Genomic DNA, 27,434 nt, shown 5'->3' with positions numbered 1-27,434 from the left:
GTTGATATTTAGTCTTGAATACCTATCCATAGATGTCAATAATGTGTTAAAATCCCCAACTATGAAGCATAGAACAGACTGACATAGCTCAATGTGGGGTTGGGGGGACAAGAAGAGATGAACCAAAGAACTTATATACTTACTTGTGGCCTGGTGCATGAAATTCGTGCATGAGGGGGTGTCCCTCAGCCCAGCCTGTACCCTCTCCAATCTGGGACCCCTGGGGAGATGTCCGACTGCCGGTTTAGGTCCGATCACCTAAACCAGCAATCGGACATCCCTCTCACAATCTGAGACTGCTGGCTACTAACTGCTTGCTTGCCTGCCTACCTGATTGCCCCCTAACTGATCCCCTGCCAGGCTGATTGCCCCCAACTGCCCTCCCCTGCTGGCCCAATGGCCCACAACTGTCCTCCTCTACTGGCCCGATGGCCCACAACTGCCCTCCCCTGCCAGCCTGATCACTCCCAACTGCCTTCCCCTGCTGGCCTGATTTCCCAGAACTGCCCTCACCTGCCATGACCCACTTCCTCCTCTGGGACCCGCCTCCTCTGCACAAGGTGGTAGAGACGCCAGGACAGGCCTCCATGCTGCACGGAGCTGTGGGACCCCCAGGCCTGACCATGCAGAGTGGTCGCCGGGCCCCACCTCCACTGTGAACATGGTCATCTTCTGGTGGCCATCTTGGTGGTGGCCATCTTAGTGGCAGCCATCTTGTGGCAGCCATCTTGTGATGGCCATCTTTGTGGTGGTCATCTTGTGGCGGCCATCTTCTGACAACATCACACGTGAGGGCCACCTAGGCTTTTATTAGTATAGATATGCATAGCCCATGGACATGGGCAATAGGATAGTGAAGACCTGGGTGAGTGAGTAGGGCCTGGGAGGAGGAGAATAAAAGGGTGTCGGAGGGAAATGGGAGATATTTGTAATACTATTAACAATAAAAAATATATTAAAACATTCAAATAGTGGGAATGTCAAATAAACCTGAATAGTAGGTTCATGTCCCTGAACGTATTCCTTTTTGCTTGGGCCCTTTAAGAGATAAACACTGTTTTATCCTTAATTCCTCTGTCTCTATTTATTTATTAGGCTGAGACTTCCTAGAGAAGTATCATACTGGAATTTCCTTCCAAAAAGGGAAAATAATCTTAGAATTTGACGGTAACTACCAGAATGGCCAATCAGGAGAATTAAAATGGCTTTTCAACAGATTTTATTTCTCCTGTTTTTGTTAGTGCAGTCACTGAATCTGGGACTACTGATCAATTTCCCTATTGAATCAACTGCATCTTCTTTATGGGCAAATCTTCATCTGACACTGGAAGAATCCATAGTGCATCTCTGATTATGATTCAAATTGATCATATAAAGCCTCTTCCCAGAATGAGTCAATATTCTATAAGAGGTTCTTCATAGTATAAAGCTCATGATAGAAGATTCCATAACTCAGGGTCTTATTGTTTCTTGTTCTAGTCCTTGTAATGCTCCCATTTTATCTGTGGGAATGCCAGAGGATGGGGATGGAGGTTTGTCTAGAATTTCCAAAAAAATAAGCAACATTATTATCCCTCTACACCTTGTTGTTTTTAACCCCAATGCACTGCTAGCATCTAACTGAATTGGAAATAAATTCTTTACTATAATAAATTTATGTAGTACGTTTTTTTAGTATTCCAGTTAATGAAACTAGCCAATACCTTTTCACCTAGCTTTGGGCAGGAAAACAATTTACCTGGACTGTAATGCCTTAGGGTTTTACTGAAAGCTCCTCTTATTTCTGACAAATTTTGAAGACGGATTTGGATGATATAAGTTGCCCTATAGGTTATTCCTTGTTGAGAGATGTGAATGATTTATTTATTTGCTCTTCTTCTCAGACCTCCTCACTGGAAGACAGCATCCACCAGTTTGAACTTATGTACTTAAAGGGACACAAAGTCTCCAAAGAAATTTCAGTTTGTCCAAACTCAGGTATGATATTTGAGACATCTAATATTGGAACAAGGACAATACCTGCATCCAAGTAAGTTTCATGGTGTCCTAGGTTTCCTGAGTTTTTCTTGGACTAGCTGGCTATTGCCAAAATTGGATCCCCACACCTCATATGTTTACTAAAGAATTATAGTCCTGAACAAATTTAATGGGAAGAATGGAATGAAATAGCCTTTAGAGTCTTAAAGAATAGTTTAATAAACCTACCTGCTCTTGGGCATCTTAATTAGCAGACTCCATTTTTTCTTTTTTTTTTAATGAAAAGGAAGGGAATGCCTTTGGGGTACTAATCCAAAAACCTGGGGATCACCATAGACCCCCTAAGATATTAGGATCAGCAGCTTGACCCAGTGGCTCAGGGATACCCCCCACACCCACTTCTTACCTTAAAGCCATTGATGCTATTGCCTTGTTGGTTAGGGATACAGTGAAAAAATATATTAAAGTAACTTATGCAAAGACTAAAATCATTGTGAAAGTTTTTTTCATGCATATAAATCATAATGCAAATTACATTTTTCTATACACAGCAACTGTTTTTATTGTTTTACAGTGTTAATACATTCATCCCTTCCACAACTCCATGAGGTAGTTAATACCATATGTTTATCTGTATTTCACTGGTGGGGAAGATGAGGAATAGGGTATTTCCACATTATACTTCTTTAAAAATAGTTTTACCAGATAAATTGTTTGGAAAATTATGTGTAGGAAAATAATTTAATGACTTAATTTTCACCTTCCAAAGCATCAGTGACTTTTGTCATCTTTTATGTGTTATTGACCATTTTACTTTTGTGAATTTTCTATTCATATTAACTATTTTCATAAATGCAGTTTTGACTGTTTGATATTTTTGTTGGAGATGTGTAATAGTTATCACTATACAATGACTACCAAAACTTTTCTGTTACAGGATAGATTTTGAGGCAAGTTATTTAAGTCTCAATGCATGATTTAATGATATTATCTACTATGGCACTATATTAGCTCTATTGGTCTCTTTTTTAACTTTTAAAATATTTTTATTGATTTCAGAGAGAGGAAGGGAGAATGAGAGAGAGATAAAAACATCAATGATGAGAGAGAATCATCCATAGGCTGCATCCTATACACATCCTACTGGGGATCGAGCCCACAACCTGGGCATGTGCCCCGACTGGGAATTGAACCATGACATCCTGGTTTGTGGGTCAATGTTCAATCACTGAGTCATACCAGTCGGAAAGTGCTATTTGTTTCTCAAAATGTGTCCATTATCTATAGGAGTTGCATGGAAAACTGTGTTTTTCCCTATATTTTCCCCATCATCATAGTTTTAATTTCTTTTCAAAATAAATGTTATGCCTTCATCTGGAGATTGTTTGTTGTAAGACTTTGATGGTGGTCTTTTGACCAATGAAGATCAAGAAATGATTTTCCTATCTTGGACCAATTTGTTCATAAAGTGTTCTCCTGATGTGCAGGTTTTAGGAGGACTTTCAGAATCCTTAGGTTTGATTTACCAATATTTATGTAATTTTTGTATTCTTCTCATTGTTATATATTAAGTCAGGCATAGTGTGCCCAGGTTTAATAAAAATGATAATTATTTTGTCATGACAAAGAATTGAATGTTTACATATAAGAGCTATGGGAGGAATGGGGCAACAATGTCCCGAGGAAAGAGACAAAAGAATGAGACAGATATGCTGATCTAGTATAGTTACATAGAACAATCATCATTATTTCAAATTGTGCTAAACAAAAACATTACATTTCACACCATATCTGTAGGTAGATAAGTGATGCTCCATCTTATTCTGAAAGAAATATGTATACAAATTTAGAGAGAATGAAAATTCAATAAGTCCTTATATGAGTACAGGTTCTATATTTACTTTATCTAAAATGGGGACCTTACACCCATTATTAAAAGCTGAATATGAGAGAGAAAGCAGTCAGGTCAGGTGAACATTTTTAAAGGATGGGACAAAGAGATAATTTAGTTTGTGAAATAAAAGATTTTTATAAATAGCTCAACTATATAACAGAAAACAGATAGCTTTCTAATTCAATGAATATTCTATTGGAAAATGAGCTAAACTGCATGAAGGCAAATGACTTGCCATGTCTTTAGGTAAGAAGTGATTCTGAGGCTGGATGTATAGTAAGAGCCAGGGAGCATTACTAGTCTCCCAACATGAAATGGAAGGGTGAACCTTTTTACAGAATTCCAATGATTGAGTTTCCTTAGCTACAAAATTGTACACCAAAATGTAGTTAAAATACTGAGTGCAAAATACTATGGATACTATGTGTAGACATCTTCATACTTTTTGTGTCATGCACAATATTTAAAACACTGTTTAACTCAATAATATTTTTGGTATTGCTTGTGAATTAGAGCAATAAAGTTCAATATAGTCCCAAAGAGTTAGTTATTTTTAATTTTTTCCAAGTTTTTTTTTTCCTCTTTGGAATGAAATATTTCTAGCTCAAATAGGTAGTAAACCACTTGGAAATGAACTTTCATCTAAATCACTTGAAAACAAATGTTGATCTTAGAAGCTAAATTGTGAAAAGTCATTTTGTCACAGGAAGAAGGGATCCTCATGTTACAACTTCATTGTGCTGAATAAACTGAAGGAGTCCCATCTATGAGGCAAATCAGCTTCAGGACTTAGAAACAACTACTCCCTTTTATTCTTCTTTCTTGGTTTAGCAAACTTCTGGTAACAAAAAAGACAACATTTTGTGATGACAAATGTAGCAGTTGCCACACAGGCCAGCAGGAACCCAATCACATCCAAAGAGTGGTACTGGAACCAGGTGAGGTCATAGGAGGCTGGCCGCAGGTGTTTGGCTCCTTTGTGGCGCATGACAAACTCGATCCAGAAGACGGCTCGATCCAGAGGTTTCATAGGCTGGTCATGATGAATTCTTGATAATCTCATTGCATTCTCTTTATATCTAAAGGAGAAACACAAAGATACCAACATTGAAAGGAAGTTAATTTGCCTAACCAATTCAAACCCATTAAGGATTTTTGTCAAGCAAATGATTTAACATACATACCTTAGAATTACAGAAGTAGTATATTTTTATTTGGATGTCAAAGAAAGTTTGACTTCTAAATTAAAAATTTCTCATTGAAAAATATTTTAAACAGTAAAGATGAAAAGTAAAGTGGAAAAGTTAAAGTATTTTTAGTAAAGGAAGTGATAGAAGCCATTCTATATGCTATATGTTGGAGAGTGGAATTGTATCTTCTATAATAATAAAAGCATAATATGCAAATCGACCAAACTACCGAACAGCAGAACGTCAGGATGACCTTCCACACGACCACGCTATGACATGCACTGCTGCCAGGACAGCCACGGCGAGTGTGATACGATTGGTCGGGGGGCTCCGCCATCGCCCCACAATTGCCCCTCAGAGGGAGGCCCAGGTCACCCTATGCAGGGCAATTGATGAGGGGGCTCCACAATCAATTGCCCCGAAGAGGGAGGCCCAGGCCACCAGCCAGTGACGCTGTTGCAGGTGTGCAGGGCTGGCCAGTGATCGCCCAACAGAGGGAGGCCCTGGCTAGCTAAGTAATTGCACCCTCACACCTGTTGCCCACATAGGGAGGTGACCGGTGGCAGGGGCAGGGGGCAGCACCACATAGATGGCAAGCAGTGGTGGTGGTGGTGGCGGGGCCAGCTACCAGCAGCTGGGGGAAGGAATGCCCCAATAGGCCCTGCTTGCTGACCAGGCCTAGGAACCCTACCTGAGGGGTCCCAGATTGCTAGAGGGTGCAGGCTGGGATGAGGGACATGCCCCTGTGCACAAATTTTGTGTACTGGGACTCTAGTATCCTATGTAATAAAAGCTTAATATGCTAAGTGTCTGGTCATCCAGTTGTCCATTCAACCAATCAAAGCATAATATGCTAATGATATGCTAAGGATGCTCAACGGTTCGCTATGAAGTGTACTGACCGCCAGGGGGCAGACAGTTGACTGGTCGACCAGTGCTATGAAGTGCACTGACCACCAGGGTGCAGATACTCCAACCGGTAGGTTATCTTGCTGCTGGGGTCTGGCCGATTGGGACTGAGCGAAATGGGCTGGTCATGCCCTGGAGCCCTCTTGCGGTCCCTCCCTGGCTGGTCAACCTCCCATGTCCCTCCCCAGCCCCAATCATGCACCTGTGGGGTCCCTTGGACTGGTCTGCACCCTCTCACAATTGGGACTCCTCGGGGGATGTTGAAGAGCCGGTTTTAGCCCAATCCCATTCAATGCAGGAGCTGACCCCTGGTGGTCAGTGAGCTCCTACAGGGGTAGTGCCGCTCAGCCAGAAGCCAGGCTCATGGCTGGCAAGTGCAGTGGGGTGGCGGGAGCCTCTCCCACTTCCGCGGCAGCGCTAATGATGTCCGACAGATGTCTTAGGCCCGCTACCCCTGGGAATCGGGCCTAAGCCATCAGTTGGACATGCCACGAAGGCTCCCGGACTGTGAGAGGGTGCAGGTCAGGCTGAGGGACACTCCCCCCGGCCCCCGAGTGCACGAATTTCATGCACCAGGCCTCTAGTTTAGAATAATACTTTAGAACAGCGGTTCTCAACCTGTGGGTCATGACCCCTTTGGGGGTCGAACGACCCTTTCACAGGGGTCGCTTAAGACATCCTGCATATCAGATATTTACATTATGATTCATAACAGTAGCAAAATTACAGTTATGAAGTAGCAATGAAAATAATGTTATGGTTGGGGGTCACAACATGAGGAACTGTATTAAAGGGTAGCGGCATCAGGAAGGTTGAGAACCACTGCTCTAGAAGTTTTAAAGAGGAATTGTTTCCCAGCAGGAGAAAGGCTTCATCACAAGTCTCTGTATTTCTACTCCTCTCTTCATAACTCTGTCCATTTTTAACCCTATAGCCAAAATACTTTTTTGTTAAACCCAACAGAATACTACACCTGCTCAAAATTTCTATCTGCTTCCTTATCACATTTAGAATAAAATCTAAGTCAATTATTTGCCCTGTCATACCTTACAAGAACAGTCCCCTGGCTACCTCTTCTATCATTTTGTACCAAGCATGCTCTACTGTAGTCACAATGCTCTTCTAGTTAGCTATTTATTGGAGGTGCCAAATTTTGTTCTCTTGTTAGCACTTTAGTACTTTCCGTCCCCTTTCTCCCTTTCCTGGAGCAGTTTTTCCTGCAACATCCCAAGGCTGCCTCTATCTCTTGCTGGAGATGTTGGCTCAATGTCACATCTCAGAAAGACTTTCCCTGACCACACTATGATAGCATTTCTTTTTTTAAATTATTATTTTTATTTTTTAAATTTATTGTCTAAAGTTTTACATATGTCTCCTTTTTCCCCGCATTGACCCCCACCACCCAGCCATTCCCACCTGGAGTGAGCCCCCACCACCCCAGTGTCTGTGTATAATAGCATTTCTTCAATGTCTCTGGTTTTCTTTTTCTTTTTTTTCCCTATTTAATTTCTATAATTTTAAAATACATTTTATAAAACATACCTTCAATTTATGTCTGAAATTTATAAGTGTGTGCATATATTCTAAGTGATCAGCTCAAAATTTCAAAATTATCAATAAAGTTATAAAGTGAACATATCAATATACCCACTATCCATAGAACTACCCCATGCTTGGGCCATTATACTACACCCTTCTCCAAATTATCTACTCTCCTGATCTCCAATACCATAAATTAGTTTTTCTTGTATATATATTAAAATTTTATAGTATATACTCACTTGTTTTTTCTTTTCTGTAGCAGTTATTGGTTAATTCCTTTGCTATATAGTATTTCTTTTTTTTTAATTTTTATTTTATTATTATTATTTTTAATAAATCTTTATTGTTCAGATTATTACAATTGTTTCTCCTTTTTCCCCCCATATCTCCCCATCACCCGGTTCCCTCCCCCCCGTTGTCCTTATCCATAGGTGTATGATTTTTGTCCAGTCTCTTCCCATACCCCCCACACAGACACCCTTTCCCCCTGAGAATTATCAATCCACTCCGATTCTATGCCTCTGATTCTATTATGTTCACCAGTTTATTCTGTTCCTCAGATTTTTAATTCACTTGATTTTTAGAATCACTTGTTGATAGATATATATTTGTTGTTCATAATTTTTATCTTTACTTTTTTCTTCTTTTTCCTCTTTTTAAAGAATACCTTTCAGCATTTCATATAATACTGGTTTGGTGGTGATGAACTCCTTTAGCTTTTTCTTATCTGTGAAGCTCTTTATCTGCCCTGCAATTCTGAATGATAACTTTGCTGGGTCGAGTAGTCTTGGTTGTAGTTTCTTGCTATTCATCACTTTGAATATTTCTTGCTATTCCCGTCTGGCCTGCATAGTTTCTGTTGAGAAATCAGCTGACAGTCGTATGGGTGCTCCCTTGTAGGTAACTAACTGTTTTTCTCTTGCTGCTTGTAAGATTCTCTCTTTGTCTTTTGCTCTTGGCATTTTAATTATGATGTGTCTTGGTGTGGTCCTCTTTGGATTCCTCTTGTTTGGGGTTCTGTGCGCTTCCTGAACTTGTAAGTCTTTTTCTTTCACCAGGTGGGGGAAGTTTTCTGTCATTATTTCTTCAAATAGGTTTTCAGTATCTTGCTCTCTCTCTTCTGGCACCCCAAAAATTCGAATATTGGTACGCTTAAAGCCATCCCGGAGGCTCCTTATGCTATCCTCACACTTTTGGATTCTTCTTTCTTTCCACCTCTCTGGTTGGGTGTTTTTTTCTTCCTCATATTCCAGATCTTTGGTTTGACTCTTCGGGTGCGGTGGTCTACTCTGTATATTCTTTATTTCAGACAGTGTATGCATAATTTCTGACTGGTCCTTTTCCATTTTTTTGGTATTCTCATTTAGGTCCTTGAAGGTCTCTTCAAGTTTCTCAGCGGTTTTTAGAAGATTCTTGAGTAACCTTATAAATATGGTTCTGAACACTGTGTTGTCCATTAGATTGCTTTCATCTATCTCTCCTACTTGTGACATACTTCGATGTCTCCACATTTTGGCTGCCTCCCTGTGTTGATGGAGTGGCTTTGTGTGGTCGGTGACCTATAGGGGCCGGTAGCTCAGCTTCCCCAATCACCCTAGGTGGTCGCTCTTGGTACTCCCCTTTGTGGGCTGAGTGGAAAGTCTTGGTGTAGTTAAAAGCCCTGATTGCTGTTGGTACACTGGGAGGAATTGACCTCCGGTCCAATTGGTTGTGAGGGCCTGCTGTGTCTATAACGGAAGAATTGCTGTGCTGGAGACACAGTAGGGCTTTGGTGCTCACTGAGTCTGCCTCTTGAATGTGTCCCTTATGAGAGTGGTTGAAATCTGGTGTCGTCCACACCGACAGAAAAGTCACTCTCACTCTCCGACCGATGGCCGAGAGTCCCATAAGCATCTGGGTCCCCCGCGTGCCCCCAGAAACTGGAGTTCAGAGTGGTTGGGATTGTTGGTATCACTGGCAGGAATTGATCTCGAAGCCAGTTGGCTGTGATGATCAGCAGTGTCTCCGCTGGGAGAGCTTCTGTGCTCAGCTTGGATGGGGCGGAGTCTCAAGGTGGCGCAGACAAGCTTTGGTTTCCTGTCTGCTCCGCCCTAAGAGGGGTGGTTTCTCCGTGCCCGAATTAATGGCTGCGCGCCTCTGAGAGAAGGCAGCTTTCGAGCCTCTCCCGTTGCCTAACAGACCAGTTTCTCCCCAGCTGGGGCTGGATTTCAGTGCAGTTGGGAGGTTTTGTTTTTCTCCCAAACGAGAAAGCTAGCCACGCAGCGTCTGCTGCCCTCCCTCTCTGCACGCTGCGAGCAAGCCTGCTGTGTATTCAGCCACCCGCCCTTTCCGCGCTCACGGATCTCCGCACCTCCACAGCTCCTGAGGCTCAGCGTCCCCCTCTCTTTTTTTCTCTAGTTGTAGGTTTTCCACTCTGCCAGCTTTCTGATAGTTCTGGATGGTGTGCGCTCTGTTTTCCAGTTGTAGTTTCAAAATTGTTGTGGTAGGGAACAATTAGGTGTTTACCTTATGCCGCCATCTTGGTTTCCTATAGTATTTCATTGTATGACAATACTACAAATTATTTCTCCATGTAATGACCAATGGACATTTAGATTATTAATAATTTTTGGCCATTACTACTAAAGCTATTATAAACATTTTTATATATGTCTTTTAGTTTACATATCTATGCATTTCTGTTCCTATAAACCTAGACTGATGATAACAAGAATTCACAATGATGTAGAGATTTGGAACTCTAAGACATAGCTGATAGGAATGTAAAATGGTACAATCTCTTTGGGCATCAGTTTTTCAGTTTATCATAAAGTTATTGTAGGACCCAGAGTGCACTTGAAGATATCTATCTCAAAAATGAATGAAAACAGAAGTTCATAAAAAAACATAATGCTGTATTCATAATAGCAAAATAACTGACAAAAGACCTATTTGTAACTACTATTAAAAATATGTGATACTTACGAAGGGTCATTAATGACAGTCTTCAATGCATTGAGCAAATCTGTACTTGAAATAGTGTTGAAGTCCAATCTGATAGCTGCTCCCTTGGTCTTCATGTGAGCAATGTTATCAGGTTGATCCGCAAACATAGGAAGGCCCACCATAGGGATCCCATGGTAGATCGCCTCATAGATGCCATTGGCTCCACCGTGGGTTATAAAGGCTTTGGTTTTTGGATGGCCTAGGATTGGGTGAATTTTAGCAAATTATGAATTATAAATCTTGTAATAAAATGAGAGTTGTGCAATAAAGGCACTGACAGAGATAATGTATTTAGTAACAGATTGGTCTACACTTCAGACTGTATTAAAGTGTCTTTCAGAACTCATAGGAAGAGGCACCTAAGTCTGCTGGAGAGACAGTGAAGGCTTACATAGAAGATAGGTGTGTTTCTTTTGACTTGAAATGAATGCAAGTTGCCAGTGGACAAATGGAAAGAGAATATTCTGGATTTAAAAAGTGTATGCAAAAAATAAAAATAAAGTGGTGGTGCATGTTGAAATATATTCTCTTAATAAAATAGTGAAGTCACAGAGTGTGATATGTAGATGTCAAGGCAAGAGACAATGGGATGGTGATGGCACAAGAATTGAATTAGAGGAAGGAACAGGTACACATTATCATGGAATTATTTATCACTTTAAAAGGAGATATTATTTTTTTTCCCAATGGAAAATGTAGTCACTGGTAATAAAAGGGAAGCTGATATTTTTCAGGGGCACCTGTACACCCTTACTGAGGATTAAATGATTGGTGAAAGAAGATAATTAGGAGGCAGAGTGAGAATAGGGAAAGGGTTGAGATATTCTCGCTGAGAGGAATTACACATGAAATAAAGATCTTTTGTTTGTGGCCATAAGGAACATGGCTGTGTAACATAAGATGCCAACTGTTATAGCTTATCCTTTTCCCCTAGGACTGGGAAAAAATATTGGGAAGTTCAATTTTATTTTTAAGGTTTTTAATAAGCAATGTTTGATACAATTTCTATCCTAGTGAACTGTTTATCATTCTGGTTGACTTGATTCTCATTTCAGGGTTTTCCAGAATCTTACCAAGAAGGTCATTCTGGGGGATCCATTTATAGAGCTGAGTATTTGGTCCTAAGGTATCTGGTTTTTTGCCATCATATCTCCATATAACCTGTTAGGGTAAAGAAGGTAATGTATTACTTGAGTCAAACTGCAGAGTTATATCATGTTAGAATCCTATGTAACAAAAGAGTAATATGCAAATTGACCATCACACCAAGACACAAGATGGCCACCCGATGTGATCAACGATGGCTGCCCCCATGTGGACACAAGATGGCCACCACAAGATGGCCACCACAAGATGGCCTGCAGGGGAGGGCAGTTGTGGGAAGTTAGGGGTGACCAGGCCAGCAGAGGAGGGCAGTTGGGGGAGACCAGGCCAGCAAGGGAGGGCAGTTGGGGGGGGGGCCAAGCTTGCAGGGGAGGGAAGTTGGGGGGGACCAGGCCTGCAGGGGAGGGCAGTTGAGGGAGACCAGGTCTGCAGGGGAGGGCAGTTGGGGTGGACAAGGCCTGCAGGGGAGAGCAGTTGGGAGGGGGCCAGGCCTGCAGGGGAGAGAAGTTGGTGGGGAACCAGGACTGCAGGGGAGAGAAGTTGTGGGGGACCAGGCCTGCAGGGGAGGGCAGTTGGGAAGGCACAAGGTCTGCAGAGAAGGGCAGTTGGGAGCCAGCAGTCCTGGATTGTGAGAGAGATGTCTGACCACCCGTTTAGGCCCAATCCCAGTGGAATTTTGTGCACCGGGCCTCTTGTTCTAAATAAGTTAAGAGACATCTAGTTAACCCCCTGACATATTACAGGTAAGAGAATGAGGATAAGACATGTTGATAATGAGAACCAATAAAACACTGATGTAAAAAGCGTACATATTCATGTTGTGTGTTACTTATTTTTATATTTAGTCAGGTATGTGTGCAATCATGATGTTTCACACTTTGGGGTTAGACAAGAGAGATTATTAAGAACCAATTCAAGCATATAAAATTTTTAGGTAGTCATATAATTGTAGTGCAAAACCCAGAAAATTACTAATAATCTATACATTTATTTAACCTATTTTTTATACTTGTTCTCAATATCCAGATTTAATGTTAACCTGTTTATTTCTTTTTGAATGATGGGGAAGTGGTTTACTTAATTCACTAATTTCATAAAGTACCTTATTAGAGTTTTACATCATTTGCTTTACAAAATCAATGCAATCAGTTATTTGTTAAAATTAAGTCACCCTGATATTTAATAGCTTATTAATAATAAAAAATGTCTGCTTATTGATTATGTTTAGCTTCTTTTAGTTTTCTACTTATTAATCATCACTTTCAAGAGGTGTTTTACCCAAATCCAGTGTTATCACTCTAGTTAGGATTGAAAGTTTCTTAAAAGGTAGAAAAGGAAAGCCATTGGCACTTTGTAAATAATAATCTACATGTTGAAAAGATCAAATATGATGATGATGGTAAATTTTATTCATCTGACTGTTAACACTACAAAACATGCTACAATACATTTACAGCATTGATTAATATGGTTAGTTAATTATAAATGGCCAAGCAATTTCTAAGTCCACTAGTAAGCTGGATTCTAGTTTATAAGTGGTTAACATCTTTTCTAAGTGAGTGTTAAAGTTACTTCAGGTTCTCAGCAAATTTGCATAGGTGTTAAGGAGAAAGCTACATTAGTTAGGAAACTAAAAGTATTTTACAATTACACAGAGACAATTGTATTTTATGTATTAGAAAATATGATTTACTATCATGTTTTTTGGAGAAGGGTGAGGCATTTTAAACGATCCTATGTTAGGCCTGCTTCTGGTTGACTATTATATTCCCTTCTTCTTCTTAATCAGGAGAAGTTAGTATTCTGTTGGGTTGTTTTGGGGCCACATATTATAAAACACTGGGTCACCTTGAAGGCTGGATCAACCTCCACCCTTTCTTTTATGCCTTCCTGCTTCAGAATTTAGCAGGGCCCAGCCCCCCAGGGAGGTTCTCTTTCTTTAGTACACGCCAGTTTTTCTTTCTCTAAATCACTGTGGCTGGCTTAGGTACCTGGATGCAGTTTGGTGAGCCCTGGCAAGTCTAAACTGTATGATGCCTTTCAGACTGTTATCATTCCCTGTTTAATGTTAAAATTTAAGTCCATTCTGAGAACATTGGTAGTGTGTACAGTACTCTAGGAATCTTGCAAGGAAATGAAGCAAATGACAGGATAGGACTTAGTAATATCTGTTCCTGCCCTATAATATTATTATCAAACCAAACTTCACACTGTACTTTTGAAATATACGGTCTTTGTGACCAGAATGTTAATGCCAAAGTTATTGTCCATCAAAAACACCCTCTGTACTACTTTAGCATCTGACATGTGTATTTTTCCCCCAAATTGGTATCTAAGATCATTGAAGCTCTTTTAATACTTTACCTTCCATGTAGACATTTCTTAATCAGACCCTTTACAGAGTTTAACACACTTGTTAGTTTTCTGCTCTAAGGGAGTTTATCTAACCTTTTGAGGAACCTGGGCAAGGGCTGATGCAATCACATTGGCTCTTTCTTCTGTCATGTTAGTGACCATCGACCCCAGGGAAAACACCACAATACCATTTTCTCCAGAACTCTGGGCAAACTCTTCCATTTCCTGTGAAGGAAGAATTTTTTTCCATTACAAAAGACAATAGCATAGTGCACACTATTGAAGGGATTGCTACAAGCAGCCAAAGAGAAAATTAAGTATTATAAGGAGTTATTAGTGTAGTGCTTGTTATTTTAAATTGTGTTAAAATGCACAAAATATAAAGTTATCATCTTAAGTATTTAAAAATATTTTTATTGATTTTTAGAGAGAGAGAGAAGTAGAGAGAGGGAGAGACAGAGAGAATCATCTATCTGCCTCCTGCATGCTCAAGGTGGCGGGGCCTGAAGGTTATCGAGCCAATAACCTTTTGGTGCATGGGACAATGCCTAACCAAGTGAGCCACACTGGCCAGGGACCATCTTAACCATTATTAAACGCACAGTTCTATAGTACATATATATTCTCATAATTATGTAACCCATCTCTAAGAACTTTTTCATCTTGCAAATTGGAACTGGCAATCATCATTCTACTTTGTTTCTATGCATTTAGGTAGTCTAGATACCTCATTTATTGTCATTTATTCATGCACTCATTGTCTGCTTCTTTTTAAAAAAAATGTATTTTATTGATTTTTTAAAGAGAGGAAGGGAGAGGGATAGTTAGAAACATCGATGAGAGAGAAACATTGATCAGCTGCCTCCTGCACACCCCCTGTTGGGGATGTGCCCACAACCAAGGTACATGCCCTTGACCGGAATTGAACCTGTGACCCTTCAGTCCACAGGCCGATGCTCTATCCACTGAACCAAACCAGTTAGGGCTCATCTGCCTCTTTATTCAGCCTCTTCCTGATACACTAAACTTGGACTTCTTGGGAATTATTATTATTTTTCTTGCATTACCTTTTGTGTCTTCCTTTCTTTCCATTCCTTTCTGCTACTACTACACAGCCTCAGGTACCACTTAGTTATCAATAATATGAAATATTTTCTATAATCCCTGCTGGATATTGTCTAGCATTGTGGTCTTTCCTTATTATACTACTCTTCACACAATTTTTATTACTAATACTAGAGGCCTGGTGCATGGATTCGTGCACCAGTTGAGTCCCTCAGCCTGGCCTGCGCCCTCTCGCAATCTGGGACCCCCGGTGGATGTAGTAGTGCACAAAGTGGCAGGCAACCTGGGAGAAGCCCGGGCTGGGCCCACACTGCTCCTGCTCATCCTGGCCCCGCTCCACCTGCCGCCACTGCTGCTCAGTAGTGCTGTCATGGAGGCAGGACAGGCTCATACTGCGCAACTGCGCTTGCCAGCTGTGAGCCCGGCGTCTGAAGCCCATTGGTCAGCTCTGCGGCGCTCCCACTGTAGGAGTGCACTAACCACCAGGGTGCAGCTCCTGCATTGAACGTCTGCCCCCTGGTGGTTAATGTGTGTCATAGCGACCAGTTGACCGGTTGTTCGGTCGTTAGGTCACTTAGGCTTTTATGTATATAGATTCTGTCTTTCTAAGTAGAATGTTAGGTATTTATGGGTAGAAATTGTGTCTTCACTGTTTCTCTCTTATCCAGTGCTTATCTCTGGATTATGCACGTCACTTTAAGAATGTCTTTGAATGAATGATTGACACTTTTTTATGTGTTCAACAGGGAAGACCTTAATTTAACTGACTCTATTCCAAATCCTTCCAAGTATAATTATTTATTTGGTAATGCTAATGACATTCAGATTCTTGAAATAGTATAAAATATATGAGTTTCTAATGGTCACTTTACCCAGATTCCCATATCTCTCACCATGTGATCAGACATTCTGAATGAAGAACATAGAATCATTCCCACTAAAAGTGCAAAATAATGAAAGCAGAACAAACAGGAATATTTTACCTTAGGCAGAGGCTTAGCAGGTTTGCAGTGGAGGCCTCCAACAAATTCAAAATGTGGCAAGAGTGGGCGAGGGAATTCAAAATCCCAATAGCTTCGAATAAGCCACATTTCAGCTTTCCCCATTAGCTCAAATAATGTAATGGGTTTTCCTGAAGGGCAAAAAAAAAAAAGGGTAGTGAAAATTAGAGTAGTGTAATGTGAATATACTAGGTAATTTTCTGAAAGGAGCTTAGGGTAATGTAGCCAAAGATGTTTAAAAGTCATCGGCTTACACTGTTTTCAAAACTGCCTGGTACTGGCACAAGAACAGACATATAGAGCCATGAAACAGAACAGAGAACCCAGAATTCGACCCAAGCCACTATGCTCAATAAATATTTGACAAAGAAGGCAAGAGCATACAATGGAGTCAAGACAGTCTCTTCAATGAAGAGTGTTGGAAAAATTGGACAGACGCATGCAAAAAAATGAAATTAGACCACTATACACAAAAATTAACTCAATATGGATAAAGGACTTAAATGTAAGATGGGAAACCATAAAAAGTTTAGAAGAATCCATAGGCAGTAGAATATCAGACATGTCAAAGCAATATCTTTACTGATACAGCTCCTAGGGCAATGGAAACTAAGGAGAAAATAAACAAATGGAACTACATCAAAATCAAAAGCTTCTGCAGAGCAAAAGAAACCATCAACAAAACAACAAGAAAGCCCACTGCATGGGAGAACATATATGCCAATGTTATCTCCAATAAGGGTTTAATCTCCAAAATTTATAGGGAACTCATACAACTTAACAAAAGGAAGATTAAACACTCCAATAAAAAAATTGGGCAAAGGACTTAAATAGACAGTTTAGAAAGAGGACATACAAAAGACCAGGAGATACATGAAAACATGCTCAAAGTCAGTAATCATCTGAGAGATGCAAATCAAAATGACAATGAGATACTATCTCACACCTGTCAGAATGGCTATCATCAACCAATCAACAAATGACAAGTGCTGGAGAGGATGTGGAGAAAAAGGAGCCCTTATGCACTGCTGGTGGGAATGTAGACTGGTGCAGCCACTGTGGAGAACAGTATGGCATTTCCTCAAAAAATTAAAATGGAACTCCCATTTGACCCAGTAATCCCACTTGTGGGAGTATATCCCAAGAAAACAGAAACACCAATCAAAAAGGACATACGCACCCCTATGTTCATAGCAGTACAATTCACTTTAGCTAAGATTTGGAAACAGCTTAAGTACCAATCAGCAGATGAGTGAATTAAAAAACAGTGGTACATCTACACAATGGAATACCATCCTGCTGTAAAAATGAAAGAACTCTTACCATTTTCAACAGCATGAATGGACCTGGTGAGCATTATGCCAAGCTAAATAAGCCAGTTGGAGAAAGATAAATATCATATGATCTCACTCATTTTGTGGAATATAATGAATAACATAAATTGATGAAGAAAAATAGATCCAGAGACAGAGAATCATCAAACAGACCGTCAAACTTCAGAAGGGAAGGTGGGGGTGGGGTGGTGGATTGGTGGGTAGTTAAGAGATCAACCAAAGAACTTGTATGCAGGCATATAAGCATAATCATTGGACACAGACACTAGCGGGGGTGAAGGCATGTGCTTGGGGCTGGGGGTGGCTGGGGAGAGGTCAGTGGGGGAAAAAGGAGACATATGTAATACTATATGTAATACTTTAAACAACAAAGAATTAAAAAGAGAAAATTTCCTTATGACCCCTGTACCATAAATGCATGCACAAATTTATATTAAAAAATTAAAGACAAAAAATTATCAAAAAAAGAAGTGATTGCTTAGCCCTGGCTGGTGTGGCTCAGTTGGTTTAGGGTCATCCCCTGCTCTGAAAGGTTGCTGGTCTGATTCCCGCTCAGGACACATGCCCAGCAGGCAACGGATCAATGTTTCTCTCTCACATCAATGTTTTTCTCTCTCCCTGTCCAATCCTCTCTTTTTGAAATTAATAAAAAACATATTTAAAAAATAAATACAAATAAAGGGATTGGCTTGAAAATAGAGTATATGCACACACTCATTATTTATATAGACTTTTACCTCTAATATCACATCAGTACATTCAGAATCATAAACATTTATTTAAGCATTAAAGAATTAAGTATGCATTTGTTTACTCTATAAAGCTTCCAAATTAACTAATGCAAATGTAAACAGTGATTTCAACTCCTTAGTCAATCAACCCTACCATACACACGGAAATGCCTTTCCCTAGAATACTCAGTCTAGATCCTACAATTTAGCAAGCTATTCCCTTATTTCTAGATTTTACAAGTAAATTGTGAGATCTTTGAGAGTATGGCCACTATTGCAGTAGATTCATGTTTGGAGCTTAACAATATTTGTATATGAAATAAAACTATTTGCCAAAAACAGCTGGAAAGCATGGAAATAGATGTGCTTACCCTTAATTTTGTCTCATTTTATTTGTAATGAAGAAATATAGTTTTCAAAAAATTTAATGTGATTGTCTACCCTTCAACAAGATTTTTGGCCTTTAAAACAGATGATTTATAAGCACTTAGTGAAGCAATATAATCGTTAGAAACTTTAAGTTATAGGTTCCTATCTGAGACAGTCATATTTCTCCATCCTCAAAGACTCCTTCAGGTAGTATGGAAACACAGTTTAATTTTTAAATAAGAAAAATGAGGAGAAACAAATAGAAACAATTTCCCCAATGGTCCATAGACATTGTGCTAAAAATATGTAACCCCTTAATTTACATTTGTGCTTTGGTGAAAATATTTAGTGAAATTTCTAATGCCTTCATTGAAGATAAAAAATTATAGTAAAATTAATATGTAGGAGAAATGGGCAGAGCCACTGCCCAGAGGATTTTTAGTTAAATTACTCTTTACAATACTATAATGGTGGATTCATGACATTATAAATTTGTCCAAAAATTACAGAATATATAATGCCAAGAGTGAACCCTAATATGAACTATGGACTTTAGATAATAATGCTGTGTCAGGATATTTTCATCAGTTGTAACAAATGTCCTTCTCTGGTGGGCAATGTTGACAATAAAGGAGGAAGGGCATATATGGGAAATCTCTACTTAATAATGCTGTGGACCTAACACTCTTCTAAAAAATGAAGGCTATTACAAACCAACAAAGAAGAATGGATATGTGATTGCTGAAGGAACTCCTCAGTGCTTCAATTTGGGGTCCTAACTTCCTGGAGTATCCCATACTAGTGTACCCCAGGGTTCAAACTAACCTTATAATTTAAGCCTTTCTGTGATATAGGGTGTCCCACAAATATAGACACACTTTTAATAATTATTAACTCCAATGAGTTAAGTCTGAAAAGAAAGAAACATCAATTGAGCCAGCAGAAAAAGTGTGTATACATTTTTTTGGGGGGAACCCCCTCCCTGTATTTGTGAGATTAAAAGATCATTATATATTACTAGAGGTCTAATGCATGAAATTCAAGCAAGGGGCTTGGCCCTCATAGTTGCAGGGCCTTGCTGCCCCAACTTCGTTCGGAAGGTCATCTCGAAGGACATCCAGAAGGTCGTTTGGCTGTCCAGACTAATTAGCATGTTATGCTTTTATTATTATAGATTATTTAATCATTTCATTTATAAAAGACAAATTCCTCTCAATATTTATACCAACTCATCTTCCAAAGGACTAGGAATGTTAGGACTTCATGCTACCGAGTAAAAACATAGCTTACCTAGTGCTTCATTCAGAAATTGATCCCACTTCTTCTGGTTATATGTTTGCAGCCAGAAGTCAAAATAGAGCACATAGATCATATTTTTTACCCTCTCCATGAATGTCATCTGATCACTTAACTCTGAAAAGACAACAGGTACGTAGGATGGAGGGAATGGAAGTCCTCCACTGTACTTTTCAATTTTATAGCCAGGAGAGAAGCGGAGACTGTACACAAAAGGTATTTCAAGTAGCTCAGCCAGCACTTCACCACAGGCTACAACAGCATCTGCAAGAATGACATCAAACTTTGATTCATGTAGTTTAGTTATAAGTTTCTTATTAAAAACAGCATCTTTACAGAGCTTTTCAACCATGTCAGAACCTTCCAAAAACATTTCTTGCAATAGTGAAAAATGTGTCCAAAATGTATCTTTTGGCAGATCATACGTCCATTTATTGATCAGCTTCATGAAAAAAGAAACCATATCATCTTTTGTTAATGATGTAGGAAAAATCTCAAAGTGAATAGCAGATGGTTTATTGGGATCAATAAGAATTGAGGCTGAAGATGTCAGAACAGTCACTTCATGACCTCTCTGCACAAGTGCATCCAGGATTGTCTTCATGTTGATCCAATGGCTGTATTCTGTGGGCCACACCAGCACCTTCCCACAGCTCCCAGGGCTGAAGTGACAACTCAGCTGTAGCAGCAGCAGAACTGAAATCCACTTCCTAGGCATCCTGGAGGCACACAGGCTTCTTTTCAAATGGCTGATCCCGTTCCCATGGCTCATGCTTATGCCCAAAGGGATATCAATCAGGAAGTTAAAATATAACCCACACACCCAAAATAAATACATTTGATGAACAGTCAGCATTTTTCGGCAATTCAGAACATTATTAAGTAATGACCTTTTTAAAAATACAAATCTGCGTAATATCTTAAAGTGCTAATACCCAGCTGCATCAAGTTTGCAGTTTTCCTATGATTTGTATTTATTATAGTTGAATTTCATAATTATAGGAAGTTAGAGGTGACTGTGTCTGTAATCACTTTTTGTGAAGAAAGCGAGATAAAGTATTATGCAGCTGACAAAGAATTACCTGGATGACAGTTGCACAGATTTTAATTTTTATTTATTTTTTAAATTTATCTTTATTGCTGAAATTATTACAGGTGTCCCCTTTGTGTTTTTTCCACCATTGACCACCTCCTCCCTATACCTGCCCCTTCCAAGCCTTTGCCACACTACTGTCTGTGTTCATGGTTATGCATATATGCATATCAATTCCCCGATTAATCTCTACCCCCCAACACACACTATCCACCACCACCATCCCTCTGAAATTCATCATTCTGTTCACCGTTTTGTCTCTGAATCTCTTTTGTTCATCAGTTTATTTCATTCATTAGATTCCACAGATGAGTGAGGTCATGTGATACTTATCTTTCTCTGGCTGGCTTATTTTAGTTAGCATAATTATTCTCCACGTCCATCCATGCTATAGCAAATGGTAAGAGTTCCTTCTTTTTTACAGCAGCATAATATTCCATTGTGTAGATGTACCACAGTTTTTTTAATTGTTTAAAGTATTACATATGTTTCCTTTTTCCTGGAATGACACCCACCTCCGCCTCGCATCCAAGAGGGCAAGCCCCCACCGCCCCTGTGTCTGTGTTCAATTGTTTTGCTAATATGCATGCATACAAGTCCTTTGTTTGATCTCTAACAACCCCCCTCCTCTGCCATTTGTCTCTGGATCTATTTTTGTTCATCAATTTATGTTGATTATTATTCCCCACATATGAGTGAGATCATGTAATATTTATCTTTCTCTGGCTTATTTTGCTTAGCATAGTGCTCTCTAGTTTCATACATGCTATTGCAAATGGTAAATGTTCCTTCTTTTTTTATAGCAACGTAGTATTCCATTGTGTAGATGTACTGGTAGACTTTTTATCTCTATTATCACATCAGTACATTCAGAATCATAAACATTTATTTAAGCATTAAAGAAATATGCATTTGTTTACTCTGTAAAGCTTCCAAATTAACTAATGCAAATGTAAACAGTGATTTCAACACCTTAGTCAACCAACCCTACCATACACACGGAAATGCCTTTCCCTAGAATACTCAGTCTAGATCCTACAATTTAGCAAGCTATTTCCTGTTCTAGATTTTACAAGTAAACTATGAGATCTTTGAGAGTATGGCCACTATTGCATTTGGTTATGTTCGGAGCTTAACAATATTTGTATATGAAAAAAATATTTGCCAAAAACAGCTGGAAAGCTTTCATCAAGTATGGGAATAGATGTGCTCACCCTTAATTTTGGATCATTTTTTCTGTAATGGAGAAAAATAGTTTTCAAAAAATACAGACTTTTACCTTAATTATCTACCGTTCAACGAGATTTTTGGCCTTTAAAACAGATGATTTATAAGCACTTAGTGAAGCAATATAATCGTTAGAAACTTCAAGTTATAGATTCCTATCTGAGACAGTCATATTTCTCCATCCTCAAAGAGTCCTTCAGGTAGTATGGCAATGCAGTTTAATTTTCAAATAAGAAAACTGAGGAGTAACAAATAGAAACAATTTCCCCAATGGTCCATAGACATTGTGCTACAAATATGTAACTCCTCAATTTACATTTGTGCTTTGATGAAAATATTTAGTGAAATTTCTAATGCCTTCATTGAAGATAAAAAATTATAGTAAAATTAATATGTAGGAGAAATGGGCAGAGCCACTGCCCAGAGGATTTTTAGTTAAATTACTCTTTACAATATTATAATGGTGGATTCATGACATTATAAATTTGTCCAAAAATCACAGAATATACAATGCCAAGAGTGAACCCTAGTATAAACTATGGACTTTAGATAATAATGCTGTGTCAGGATATTTTCATCAGTTGTAACAAATGTCCTTCTCTGGTGGCAATGGTGACAATAAAGGAGGCAGGGCATATATGGGAAATCTCTACTTAATAATGCTGTGGACCTAACAATCTTCTAAAAAATGAAGGCTATTACAAACCAACAAAGAAGAATGGATATGTGATTGCTGAAGGAACTCCTCAGTGCTTCAATTTGGGGTCTCTAACTTCCTGGAGTATCCCATACTAGTGTACCCCAGGGTTCAAACTAACCTTATAATTTAAGCCTTTCTGTGATATAGGGTGTCCCACAAATATAGACACACTTTTAATAATTATTAACTCCAATGAGTTAAATCTGAAAAGAAAGAAACATCAATGGAGCTATCAGAAAAAAGTGTGTATACATTTTTTGGGGGAACCCCCTCCCTGTATTTGTGAGATTAAAAGATCATTATATATTACTAGAGGTCCAATGCATGAAATTCATGCAAGGGGCTTGGCCCTCGCACCTGTGGCAGCTTGCCTCGGCCCTCACAGTCCCAGCTTCGTCCAGAAGGTCATCTGGAAGGATGTCCAGAAGGTTGTTCGGTTGTCCATTCTAATTAGCATATTATGCTTTTATTATTATAGATTATTTAATCATTTCACTTATAAAAGACAAATTCCTTTCAATATTTATACCAGCACTAGGAATGTTAGGACTTCATGCTACCAAGTAAAAACATAGCTTACCTAGTACTTTGTTCAGAAATTGATCCTACTTCTTCTGATTATAGGTTTGCAGGCAGAAGTCAAAATCGAGTACATAGACCATATCTTTTACTCACTCCATGAATGTCATCTGATCACTTAATTCTGACAAGACAACAGGTACGTAGGAATGGAGGGAATGGAAGTCCTCCATTGTACTTTTCAATGTTATAGCCTGAAGAGAAGGGGAGACTGTACACAAAAGGTATTTTAAGTAGCTCAGCCAGCACCTCATCACAGGGTCCAATGGCATCTGTAAGAATGACATCAAACCTTGATTCCTATAGTTTAGTCATAAGTTTCTTATTAAAAACAGCATCGTTACAGAGCTTTTGAACCATGTCAGAATCTTCCAAAAACATTTCTTGCAGTAGTGAAAAATGTGTCCAACATATCTTTTAGCAGATCAAATGTCCATTTATTGATCAGCTGCATGAAAAAAGAAACCATATCATCTTTTGTTTAAGATGAAGGAAAAATATCAAATTGAATAGCAGTTGCTTTATTGGGATCAACAAGAATTGAGGCTGAAGATGTCAGAACAGTCACTTCATGACCTCTCTGGACAAGTTCATCCAGGATTGTCTTCATGTTGATCCAATGGCTGTATTCTGTGGGCCTCACCAGCACCTTCCCACAGCTCCCAGGGCTGAAGTGACAACTCAGCTGTAGCAGCAGCAGAACTGAAATCCACTTCCTAGGCATCCTGGTGGCAACAGGCTTCTTTTCTTTAAATTTAATTTTATTGTTTAAAGTATTACAAATAGTAGTACATATGTCTACTTTTCCCCCCCACTTACCTCTCCCTGGCCTCCCCTAACCCCTGGCCCATGCCCTCACCCCCCACCCGCAGTGTCTTGCGACCATTAGTTATGCTTATATGCATGCATACAAGTCCTTGGGTTGATGTCTTACCCCACCCTCCACCTACCCCAACCTTCCCCTGCCTTCCTGCTGTAAGTCTATTCAATGTTTCTTTACCTCTATCTATTTTTGTTCATCAGTTTTTAATGTTCTTTATGTTCCACAAATGAGTGAAATTATGTGCTATTTATCTTTCATTGACTGGCTTATTTCACTTAGCACAATGCTCCCCAGTTCCATCCATGCTGCTGCAAATGGTAAGAATTCCTTCTTTTTTACAGCAGCGTAGTATTCCATTGTGTAGATGCACCACAGTTTTCTAATCCACTCATCTGCTGATGGGCATTTAGGCTGTTTTCAAATCTTAGCTATGGTAAATTGGGCTGCTATGAATGTAGAGTTGCACATATCCTTTCTGATTGGTGTTTCTGTTTTCTTGGGATATCTTTCTAGGAGTAGTATTACTGGGTTCAATGGCAGTTTCATTTTTAATTTTTTGGGGAAACGCCATACTGTTTTCCACAGGGTTCCTTTTTCTCTGCATTCTCTCCAACACTTGTCGTTTGTTGATTGGTTGATGATAGCCATTCTAGCAGGTGTGAGATGGTACCTCATTGTCATTTTGATTTGCATCTCTCAGATGATTAGTGACTTTGAGTATCTTTCCATATGTCTCTTGGCTTTCTGTATGTCCTCTTCTTTTCAAACAGCTGATCCCTTTTACCATGGCTCATGCTTATGTCCAAAGAGAAATCAATCAGGAGGTTAAAATATAAATCTTCCACCTGAAAGTAAAAACAGTCATAGCATTTGGAGTACACGTGGAAAAAGCAAAAGGTAGATGAATAGTTAGGCAATGATGATGACACAGAAACATGTCATACTGTTCTTGTCATAGTTATTAGATTCCACACGAAGATACACACACAACATGTATGTATGTATTTATTTATGGAAACTAGCTCAAGTTTAACTGTGACATTTTAAAATTGGACAAGTGCCCTAGCTGGTTTGGCTCCGTGAATAGAGCATTGGTCTGTGGACTAAAGGGTAGCAGGTTTGTTTTAGGTCAAAGGCACATGCCCGGGGTTGCAAGCTCAATCCCCAGTAGGGGGCATGCAAGGGGCAGCCAATCAATGATGTTTCCATATCTCTTTTCCTTCCTCTCTGAAATAAATAAAAATATATTAAAAAAAATAAAATTGGATAAGTTTTTGACATCTGCCCCTTCCCGCTTTTTTAGTTTCTTTAAAATTGCAAGAAAACAGTAACCAATCACAGGTTTAATAGATATAATAAATTTACCCCTTTGGTTCCTATTTGCAGCACCCACTATTCCTTTGAAACTCCAGACAGATTTGATGGTGGCCAACAGTAAGTTTCAGACCTCTAGACTTTAAAAGTTCAGGTTCTCTGAGCATTCTGTATCTCAATAGCACGCATTCAAAATTGGTACCTTTTGTAGTTGGGCAACTTCAAATGTACCAGTGGAAAAAGCTTTTTCCCTCCAAGGGGAAGAAAAATCACTCCTCAAAACCCGGCATATATGGCTGTGTGATCTTTCCTCTTGTTCCATGTCTTCAGGATTTATTTTATTTTATTTTTTTGCAGTGGAGCAAGAGAACCAAAACCTAATCTGAGTACAAGAAACAAGATAATAATGGCTATGAAGGGAGTGACCAGGAAAAACTGAGATACTTATTTACCTCCCACATCCGATATACTGTATGTGTTTCACAGAAAACAACACAAATAACAGGTCCACAAATCACAACAGCTAGAATTACAACATCTATTCATCCAAGAGTAGTGGAAGGCAGGAAAGTGAGGTGGGATGGAAAATGGTGCAGGGAGAAAAGTATTCAAATCAGTCCTTGCGGGGGTGGCAAATGCTCATAAAGAGCTGCAGAGAAACTTGTTGTCCTTTCAGACTTACAGGTTAAAAACGCACATACTGGTGTCAGGAAGATTGTACCTTATGTGCACCAGAGACAAAAAATCCAATTCCTTAGAAGGGAATATGCAGCTGGCCTTTGGCCGAATAGGTCCTGCTTTCCTTGGTTGGGGAGATGAACAAGGAAAGAGCTGCAAAGCCTTCCAAACCCACTCATCCCCTCTGGATGGCAGGTAACTCCGTGTCCTGCAGATGCCTTCAGTGTGTAGGCGATGGATGCAGTGAAGGGAACTTCTCTGCAGAGGTTGAGCCACTGGGGGAAGACTGCAGGCAGTCACTGTTAATGTGCCATGAGGCCTCGTAACATGTTGGACTGAAAGAGTCGAACTCTTGGGCTGCTGACAAAGCAGTATCTTCACAGCTTTCTGGGATTGCCGGTCCTAAGAGTGTTGGGCTCTCTGCATCTCTTAGTTCCAAACGTTTCAAAGGGATGTGTAGGGCATGTGCCCACCTCCACTTGAGGCCTCTAGGGGTGGGGTGACCCAGAATCAGGAAATCGCTTATTGTGGTTTAGTGGGTGACAGACACTTGCTCTCCTGGGCTCCGCAACTGCAGGAAATGGCACTTAGGGTGGCTGAGAAGCCACGGAAGGCTTTGTTCGAAGTTTGGCAAGTCTGAAGGCTGCCACTGTCGAGAGGCCCACCCTTGTAGTGATCTTCAACACCTTCGGCCTCTGCAGCAGCCAGGACCCGGGTTAGGACCCAGCACCCTGCCATCACACAGCTGGAGGTAGCAGAGAGAAGACCCAGCCATGGCAAGGCCCGGTGTCATGCGTTTGGCCCTTGAAACATATGACGCTGGCCAACACGAGAGGCTGGTGGGCCAGCACCAGCCCTGAGGGAGGCCCCGTTGACCAGATAGCAACAGGGCACGTTGTCTGAGCAATGGGCAGCCGGCCTGGGAGCAGACTGGGTCTAGAGCATGGCTGACGTCAGTGGTGAGCGTGGGCACGTGCTCCAGGCAGAACTGCGCAGGTGCAGGCTCATGCGTGGTTCCGCAGTACCTAGCGGACCAATTAGCTGCTTTCTACGACGCCGTAGTCCACAAGGCCAAGGCGGCCTGCACAGGCTGCTGCCCGGTGTTGAGCAAGGGGCAGTGGAGCCCACCACAGCCGAGGACTAAGCAAGGACGCCACTGTCGGGTGCAGCTGTGGGTGCTCGCCCAGCTCAGAAGCACTAGAGCCGCCTGAGCGCAGAGTCTCACCTCGGGACCTGGAGGCTTGGGCGCCAGGCGACCCAGGAAGCAG

General features: G+C 40.2%; 1 protein-coding gene and 1 pseudogene across 3 annotated transcripts in view; both read right to left on the bottom strand.

The window, feature by feature from the left end:
- Positions 1-4,670: 4,670 nt before the first annotated feature.
- The window catches only part of LOC307102429 (UDP-glucuronosyltransferase 2B31-like), a gene marked incomplete at both ends in the record, with an annotated part of 259,955 nt that continues 237,191 nt past the window's right edge, over positions 4,671-27,434 (bottom strand). Inside the window, 6 exons of one of the 2 annotated variants that reach the window (XM_079775973.1) lie at positions 4,671-4,950; positions 10,477-10,696; positions 11,571-11,658; positions 14,050-14,181; positions 16,005-16,153; positions 19,747-20,524. In XM_079775973.1, the coding sequence (XP_079632099.1) occupies positions 4,671-4,950; positions 10,477-10,696; positions 11,571-11,658; positions 14,050-14,181; positions 16,005-16,153; positions 19,747-20,524 (1,647 nt within the window). Of the gene's footprint in view, positions 4,951-10,476; positions 10,697-11,570; positions 11,659-14,049; positions 14,182-16,004; positions 16,154-19,746; positions 20,525-27,434 lie in introns of those variants that run through there. The other variant, XM_079775975.1, reaches the window with a different exon arrangement.
- Positions 23,378-24,075, bottom strand: LOC307102264 (UDP-glucuronosyltransferase 2B31-like; annotated as a pseudogene). Its single transcript has one exon. The product of its transcript is annotated as a UDP-glucuronosyltransferase 2B31-like (transcript).

The sequence above is a fragment of the Cnephaeus nilssonii genome, assembly GCF_951640355.1.
Source record: "Cnephaeus nilssonii genome assembly, chromosome: 1".
NCBI lineage: Eukaryota > Metazoa > Chordata > Mammalia > Chiroptera > Vespertilionidae > Cnephaeus > Cnephaeus nilssonii.
The sequence above is the reverse complement of the archived record's forward strand: the minus strand, read 5'-3'. Positions and strand labels throughout refer to the sequence as shown.